General features: G+C 36.6%; 1 protein-coding gene across 1 annotated transcript in view; it reads right to left on the bottom strand.

The window, feature by feature from the left end:
- The window catches only part of CWC22 (CWC22 spliceosome associated protein), a 69071-nt gene that overhangs the window by 3405 nt on the left and 56328 nt on the right, over window positions 1-9338 (bottom strand). Inside the window, exons 15-19 of the mRNA XM_006151636.3 lie at window positions 9009-9086; window positions 8191-8343; window positions 6925-7052; window positions 4102-4203; window positions 3791-4008 (exon numbers count right to left, since the gene is read on the bottom strand). Of these exons, the coding sequence (XP_006151698.1) occupies window positions 3791-4008; window positions 4102-4203; window positions 6925-7052; window positions 8191-8343; window positions 9009-9086 (679 nt within the window). The remainder of the gene's footprint in view (window positions 1-3790; window positions 4009-4101; window positions 4204-6924; window positions 7053-8190; window positions 8344-9008; window positions 9087-9338) is intronic.

The following is a 9338-nucleotide window of genomic DNA, read 5'->3' as shown; positions in this document are numbered from 1 at the left end:
CTGCTGAAAACAACTAGAAATGCCAGATAAAATTAAAATCTTCTTCATTTAAAGACCCTAGAGATCTGGAAATTATGATGCTATAATAGAAGAAAATGCTAAAACATAGGATGGAGACATTTTAAAGAACACAAGAGTCATGCTGAAGGAACTCCTGATTTCCAAAGTTGATATTAGTTGAACAAAAAATAATAGTACTGGCCTTTAACCCACAGAGTAAGATTTAAAAGGTCCACAATGATATAATATATAGACAAATAAATACATGGGAGAAGAGAGACAACTTTTTCTTATAGAAGAAATTCAACTAGTAGATGCAGAAGAAGACAGCAACAGAACTATCAGGCAATCACCACAGTAATAGGCAGTATTACAGACAAGATCCAAAGATGAATATTCACAATTAGGAAATGAAACCTAGAGGAGGAAGAGATTTGCACTGTATCAAACTATTTCACCAAAAGATACTCATTTTACATAGAAAAAGTTTCTGTGAAGACACATCTGGCAGTCAGCACTTTAACAAAGTAACCAGTATAATGTAACCAAATGTAAAAAGTAATATAATGAACCACTTGATAAGAATGGGCTGGCTGGGGATCAGCAGTTAGCATAATGGCTATGTCATTGGATTTCCATGTAGTCGACCATGGTTCGAGTCCCGGACCCAGTGGCTTAAACTCATGCCGGGCATGTGTGCGTGCGTGCCCAAGATCAGAGAGGAGAATGGAGGAGAAGGGATTGCAGTGTGGCCATCCCCCCTGGGGGGTGATTTCTTGCTTTTGGTCTCTCTGTCTCTCTCTGTCTCTCTGGTGAACACACGTGCCCTATAGCAAAACCTCTCAAGAAAAAGGAAAAAATAAAAGAATGGGCTGGCTATGTGGCCTGGAGGTTAAGGCAGCTGGATCCCAAGAAGCTGACTACGTGGTTCAAGTACTGTACCCAGTGACTTGGAAAACAACTCAGGACACGTGTGCAAGCATGTCCAAAATCCCAAAACGAGGGAGAGATAGGTGGAGAGGGACTGTGGCATGACCATTCCTCATGAGGCGGGAGGTGTTTTCTTCTCCCTCTTCCTGTCTCTCTTTGGCAAGTGTATGTGTCTTAGCAAAAAAAAAAAAAAAAAAAAAAAAGGAAACACTAAGAACACTAAGGAGAACATCATTTCTAAGGTAGTCTTGTCAAAAATACCTGAACTCATTCTAATTATGAGAAAACACCAGGCAAATCTCCACACTCAGGGACAGGCTACAAAATAAGTGACCAGTCAAGTCAATTAAGAATGAGCACAGTGTGAGAGGACTTATCACATGTTGCAGAAGATAGAGAACATAATTAAACAGAAGCAGAACCCCTAAATAAGGAAAAAGGACAACAGAAGAAAAACTGGTGAAATTCAAAAAAGATCTATAGTTTAGTTCATAATGTTCCAAAGTTAATTCCCTGGTTTTGATCACTGAACTATGGTTATGTAAGTTGGTAACATTAGGAGAATCTGGAAGAGAGGTACATGTGAATGCTCTGTGCTGTTTTTGTATCTTTCCTGTAGTCTAAAATAAAAAGTTAAAAAAAAAAAAAAAAGCTATGTGAAAGGCAGTAAAAAAACTATAAGAAGAAGTGCCAAGATTCAGGAGAAGGCAGAAGCACAGAGAAATAAACTGACTTTCTAAAGCTACTTTTACCCAGGGAGCACTTGCTGACTCAAGACTACTGCCGAGGGACAGAACGATAACAGAGCTCTGGATGCCTTGTAAGTCTAGACAGACAAGAATGGGGCTGGTTATTTGTAATAAATAAATTATAGAAACTTGATTCCTATAAATTAGGAACAGAAGAAGTTTCTTAAAGACTTTTTAAAAATAAACACATCAAAATACACTGGACAGATACATGTATACACACACACATATACTGGGTCATCAGAAAAGTCTTGAAGCATTTTTCCATAGAAAAATACAGAAAAATACATCATGATTTTCCTCATGACCAATTTATTTGACATAAATACATCAAAGACACAAATCTAAAATATATAAGAAATTCTTATATATCAACAGAAAGACAACTTAATTTTTTAAAAATGGGGCAAAAGATTTGAATAGTCACATTAATATATATATATATATATCTCAAAATGATCAATAATATATAATGATGTTCAACTTCATTAGTGATCAAGAAAATGCAACCAAGTATCATTACCCACCCACTAGAATGGCTAAAAAGAAAAAACGGTTACCTTGAAGAGTTAGGATAAAATCTAGAACTCTCACATGTGGCTGTTGGGAGTGCAAGCAGGATAACTACTTGGAAAACTAACAGGATAACTACTTGGAAAACTGTAAGTATTTACTAAAGCTAAATATACGTGCATCCTACAACACATCGGTTTCCCCTGTATATACACAAAACCAACAGAAGGCTGTAAATATGTGTGTGTGTGTGTGTGTGCGTGTGTGTGTGTAGTCATCACAAGATATAAATAAGGGTATCCATGGGAACTCTGTAAATCTAACTGTCCACTGAGCAAAAAGAATAAACATTTTGTGGAATATTCATAGAGTAGAAAATAATATAACATTTAGAATGAATAAACAAGCTAGAACCAAATGCAATAACATGAACAACTTGCACAAATGCAATGCTGAAAGATAGACCAGGCATAAAGGAGTTTTTTTTTTTGAGAGGTTTTTGCTATAGGGCATGTGCGCTCACCAGAAAGACCAAGAAAGACAGACAGAAAGCAAGAAATCACCCCCCAGGGAGAATGGCCATGTCACAATTCCTTCTCCTCTATTCTCCTCTCAGGATCTTGGGCACACACACGCATGCGCCCAGCGTGAGTTTAAGTCACCGGGTCCAGGACTCGAACTGTGGTCAACTACATGGGAGTTCAGCAACATAGCCATTATGCCACGCCAACTGTGGGTCCCAAAAGGAGTTTATAATGTGTAATTCTGAAGTTAAAAACAGGCAAAACTAATCTATGAATTTATAAATCAGAATAGCAGCTGCCACGGGGATGAGAGGGGAAAACTAACTGAAAGAAAACAAGGAGAACTTTTGGGCTGCTGGGAATTCTTGATCTGTGTGCTAGCTATACGGATGGTCTCTTCATGAAAACATTCAATAGATGTTAATTACTAACATAAAGCTTTACTATGGGAAGTGAAAACTAACATTTAAGAATTTCTTGGGACCAGCAGATGGTGTAATGTTTACATTACTGGACTCTCATATAGTTGACTGCAGTTCAAGTCCTGGACTGGGTGGCTTTAACTCATGCCAGGTGCATGTGCGTGCGTGCCCAAGATCCTGAGAGGAGAATGGAGAAGGGATTACAGTGTGGCTATCCCCCCGCCGTAGGCGATTTATCGTTTTCTGTTTCTGTCTTTCTGGAAAGCACATGTACCCTATAGCAAAAACCTCTCTTAAAAAAATTTTTTTTTTCTTTAAAATAATAGCATCAGGATAGGTCCTATAAGCAAGATTATAGACATTATGAATGTTATTTCAGTCATTGTTCAAATAAGTATTTGCAATACTTGCCAAGCATCTTCCCTTCTATAAAGATTCAAAAAAATAATCTCAGCATTATAAACGTAATATGCTACAAACTGCAACAGTGATACATGATCATTAAATTCTTAATTATGGCTTTTTCAATAACTGAACTCTAAAATAAATTAGATAAATTACCAATACAATTATTTTCTTCCCCCATAATAAATATCACCTCCAATATATTTATTAGAAAAGCGCAAGATAAATTAGAAATGAGCACCAGTACCTGAGACAGAGGTATGACTGCTGCTAGAGGAAGAATCGCTGTCCTCCCTGGATGACTCTGAACTGCTATCACTACTGTCGGAATCAGAGTCAGAGGAGTCAGACTCTGAAGAAGAGGATGCTGAAGAGGAGGATGGCGAGGATTTCTTTTGTTCAACTTCTGGTTTCTGTGCGACAATGACCTTCGGTGTATTTTTGAGATGCTCACGCAATTCATCCCTAATTAAAAATATAATTTGTAAGATTCTGCTTCAAAGGCAATCGAGAAATAATTTTGTAACATGAAAATGAAATTCTGAAAATAATCCTTACGTTAAACCTCCAAGACCTATAGAGGTAAAGAAGTTGATGGCAAATCGAGTGTTTCTTGGATTATCTCGGGGTAATAATCCTTCAAAGAATGGCTGAAGGGTTCTAAAATGGGGGAAATGAGCAAAAGAAACAGATTACTGAAAGGTAAAATCCTCGTAACAGTCACTTTTCAAATTTTCTATATGTTGTATTAATAAACGAAATATAACCAAGTAAATGTTTTATGTCATTTATTAGATTAGGCTCACATGCTATCTAAATGGAATCTATAACATTAAGTTTTACTTACTAAACCTGATTCTATAAATTATGAACAGATGAAGATTTTTAAAGACTTTTTTTTAATAAACACATCAAAATACACCAGACAATAAATGTATATACACATATATACTGGGTCATCAGAATAGTCTTGGAGTATGTTTGCATAGGAAAACGCAGAAAAATAAGGCATGATTTTCCTGATGACCTAATATATAGTGTGAATGTATGTACAGATTATTTCAAAACCTTCTCTGATATGAATGTTCCTTTATATGTACATGCACATAGGCACACACACACATGGCACTGCCCAAAACACTGGGAAAGGGGGAAATCAAGTTAAAGACTGCATAAAATTACTATCTATGGAGGAAGACAGAGAGAAAAATATTATTCATACGATGTGCTTTGGGACATGTGGTTTTGAGTGCCACACTGAGTGATCACCCAGTGGAATCAGGGGTAACAGTTTCACAGAAAAAGGTAAAATACAGAAGAATGAGTTTTCTAGACAAATTAAGAAAGGAGAGGAGCCAACAGGGAACCAGACATAAGGAAGCATTAAAGAGCCAGGTGCATTTAACAAGCTAGGTGGAGAATCTACTCTGGCAAAAAAAGGCAGGCCAGAAGAAGACTGAGTCCGCCATGAGAGCCGAGAGCTAGTGATTTCAGAGATAAGAGCAATGAAGATGTTCTGCTGAGAATCTATCCTGGTAGAGCCCCTGTCTCCTTTTCTCTGTCTCTCTCTGTCTTTTTCTGCCTTTCTGCTTCTGACTTTTAACTTTTTTCCTAGTTTTTCTCTTTTTAAAATATTTTTAAGGTAAAGATTTTTTATGGCTCTGTAATAACCCCCACCCCTCTCTCCCTTCCCTCTAGGCAAAAAAAGGCAGGGCAGAAGAAGACTGAGTCTGCCATGAAAGCTGAGATCTAGTGATTTCACAGGGAATGCAAGCTCACTGCAGTTTTCATTTTTGCTTTTAATAATTAACAAATAAATAATTTTTGTTTGCTTTATCCATTTTTCTTTTTTTCTTTCTCTTTCTGTTTTCTTATCCTTTTTCTTTTACCTCACCACTTTGCTGCTCAGCTTCCACCTACTGAGTGCCTAGACAAATCTAAATGAAAAGTTGCCAAATCTGAATACTATTTGGATCCTTCTATTCCTCAACTCTCACTAAATCTGTGTCACAAAGGGAGAAAAATGCGATGCCAAAGAGTTTGCAGATCACACCCTCCTGTGCACCTCTGAACGCTCTGATTGATCTTCTAGAATTTAGAAAAAAACGGATAACCCATCAGATGACTAGAAATCACCACAGGGTCACAAGAAATATGTGAAACCAAGAAAATACCTCACCTTTTAGAGAAAAGAATAACTCCTCTTCATCCACAGACAGTATGCTGTGGTGATATCCAGTGAAAGTTATGTAAAATAAATGAAAATAACTAAATAAATAAAAAATAAGAAGCTAGGCAACATGGGTGTGGCTAGAGGGCAGTTTGCTCAAGAAGAATAGATCAGCCTGCTGGAGTAGACATTAACCAAATAGCTAAGTATACGAACCCAAGAGAAGAGTACAGAATAGCTCAGAGACAGCATGCAGAACACAGGATAGATCCTTAGTGAAGACAGGCCAAAAAGGAGACCAGGGACCTCAGAGAAGAATGAAAACAAAGTAGGGAGCCACGGGCAACAAGTGGTCAACAGCGTTAATCGAGGTGAAGTAGTGAAGTGCCAGAGGACTGACATAGACTACTGGATTTGGCCCAAGAGAAATGTGAAAGGATGGTTTCAGTAGTGTGAATGGAGCAAAAATCAATCTAAGTGGTAACAAGCAACATGAATAAACAGGAGAGAAGTTGAAAGGGGGATTATACAACAGTTCTGGACAAGATGCTAGTTCCATGCAATAACCTGAACAGTTATGACTGATATTTCTCTCTCTATACTCAAAATGTTCCAAGGATAATAATATATTACTTATCAATCTAAGGTTCAAAATTAGGGTTAAAAATACTATAAATACTCATCAGAGAATTCCAGTGAGCATGGAAAATAATTTTGCATGTTTTAACTAAAAGCAGCATTTGTTCTGCATCCTCTCCACCTGAACTACAAACTACTATTAAAAATTGCATATTGGAAACCAGCAGATGGTATAATGGCTATGTTGCTGGTCTCCCACATAGTCGACTGCAGTTCAAGCCTGGACCTGGTGGCTTAAACCTCATGCGGCACGTGAGTGTGCATGGCCAACCAAGATCCTAAGAGAAGAAGGGAGGAGAAGGGATTGTTGTGTGGGGGGTGATTTCTCGCTTTTTCTCTGTCTTTCCAGCAATCGCACATGCCCTATAGCAAAAATCTCTAAAAAATAGTAATAATAATAATAAAAAAGTTGCATACTGTCCAATGCAACGTAACAAAATTTGCAGTAGTGACTAAGCAATAAAGAAGCCCTAGGGGGCTTAATTCTTGTTTTTAGATTGTGAAATCCTACTAAAGTGAGAAAATAACTCCTGCGAACAATAAGCATAAAAACTGCTTAAAGATAAACTTACTCATCCTTTAATCTTGCATTAAGTTTAGGAAGACCCATGTATTCACAGAGCTCCTGGAAAAATATTTTGACAAAAATTCTACTAGATGATGTAGTTGTTTCTTCACTCAGTTTTATACATTCAAGAACCTAAAAATTAAAATAAAAAAGATAATTTTACTTTGGTTTTTCAAAAGGCAGGACAAAGTAACCAATTATTTATAGGTTTAAATATTTCTTAAAATTATGATATATTCTCATCTTTGCTTAGAATTATCTCTAAATATCTTCTCTTATGTTGACATGTATTATTTCTTGGCAAAGTTTAAGACTATTTCTCTATACTGATTTACAAAACACTAAGATGCTACAGAAATAGATTTTATTTTCTTTCTTGAGTAATGTACTCAAGTAATTCAGAGACACATATGCCAATAAAACAGTTGCATATGCAGACATATGTTTTAAACAGAGAAGATGAAAATTCTCCTGTTAAACGCTTCTAGCCATCACTTCGAAAAAGCACTGTGATATTTGGACTGTTAATATAATATAGGATGGGGGACTAGCAGTTAGCGTAATGGCTATATTGCTGGATTCCCATGTAGTCGATCATGGTTCAAGTCCTGGACCTGGTGGCTTAAAACCCCTGTTGGGCACATGTGAGTTCATGCTCAAGATTCTGAGAGGAGAATGGAGGAGAAGGGATTGCAGCATGGTCATCCCCCCCAGGGGGTGATTTCTAGCTTTCTGTCTCTGTCTCTGTGTGGCGAGCACACAAGCCCTATAGCAAAAAGCCTCTCCAAAAATAAATAAATAAATAAATAAATGAATAATATAGGACTGTATTTCTTACTCTCAGACATGGTATACTTAACCTTTGCCCCCTCCCTTCCTTTCCTGTCTTTTGTTCCTTCTTTCCTTCCCTCTTTTTTTTCCTTAAAAAAGGACAGGGTCTCAGTATTTTGTGATCCTCTTGCCTTAGCCTCTCAAGAGCATGGGACGACAAGTGTGTGCCACTACACTCAAGTTTGAGAGTGGGCCAGGAATTAAGCTTAGGTCTCCCACGTGGCCTGCCAAGTAGTAATGACTACCACCACATACTAACACAAGTGGGCCCATTCACTTAGCCTTCAGATCCAATGTTAGATGAATATAATCTTCACAAGTAGTTAAAGTCTACTACATATTTCAAAGTATATTTCCTGAAAGGATAAGTGTATTTAATACCTATTTAAGAATAACAGGGGATTAGGAAAAAAGTATAAATGTTGAGTCATGTACTTACACTCCATGGAAGTGAATCAGTGTATAAGAGGTGAGCAAACATCTTAGCAACATTTCTCAATTTGTTTGTTTCCAAGCGATGAATGGTATCATACTGTTCCTTGAATATACTTTCAAAGGATTCCATATATTCTTTTTTTAGCATGCAAAATCGCTAATAAATAAAAAACTGAATGTCAATACCATTATAAATTGAATGTCATTACAATTATAAGCATATTAAATCCTAACTTTATTAAATCAAAGTTAGTGTTTTACATATCTTTAAAGAACATAACACCACATCGCTAAATCTTTTTGTGCTATATGATGCTGAAAAAGAAGTTAATGTATATGGTTTCTAGCTACCAAGAATTTACATGCAGAAAGATAATTATACATGAGCTGATTGCACACAAACCTTTGTATAATATAAACATACATATATAGTCTGTGGTAGAATTTGGATTTAAAAAATGTTTTAGTTCATGCTTTACTTATTCTGCCTGAACATGTACTTGACTTTAGTAAATGCTATGAGATTCTCAACAGATCACATTTAATTATCCTCCACTGGGAAATTGTTACAAAGCATACAGAATTTCTCCAAGTTCTAGAGAAGTGACTTGCAAAATTAAGGTACTGCAGAAATTAAGTGGGAAAGATGGAATCAAAGAGAGTGAGCAACCTACAGTAGGGAAGAAAAATCTTCTTTTAGCAAGGATACATTGTTAGATTAGACTAGACCACGAAGGAGAATCATTAATTGACAAAATCCATCTTAAGAACTGCCTAGTACACCTATTACATTCCAACATGAAAAACAGGTCTGGAACTCACCCCAGCTAATAAGCCAAAAAATTTTTCATATGTCCTTTGTTGGGCACAGCAATCAAGTATCATGTTACAGAGTTCTTTCTATATGGAAAAGAAACAACAATAATGATTCAAAACGCACAATGGGTGGTACAATTTAGCTATTAAAAAGAATGAATCCTATCATCTGAGGTAACACAGGCAAACACAGAGGACATGTTAAGTAAGCCAGAAAGAGAAATATGATACGTTCTCATTCATATGTGAAAACTGAAAAGGATGACGTCATTAAAGTATAGAGAGGTGAAGAATGAGTACTAGTGCCTGGGAATGATAGAGGGAGGAGGGAAAATG

This window comes from Tupaia chinensis, unplaced genomic scaffold (genome assembly GCF_000334495.1).
Source record: "Tupaia chinensis unplaced genomic scaffold, TupChi_1.0 Scaffold000322_1, whole genome shotgun sequence".
NCBI lineage: Eukaryota > Metazoa > Chordata > Mammalia > Scandentia > Tupaiidae > Tupaia > Tupaia belangeri.
The sequence above is the reverse complement of the archived record's forward strand: the minus strand, read 5'-3'. Positions and strand labels throughout refer to the sequence as shown.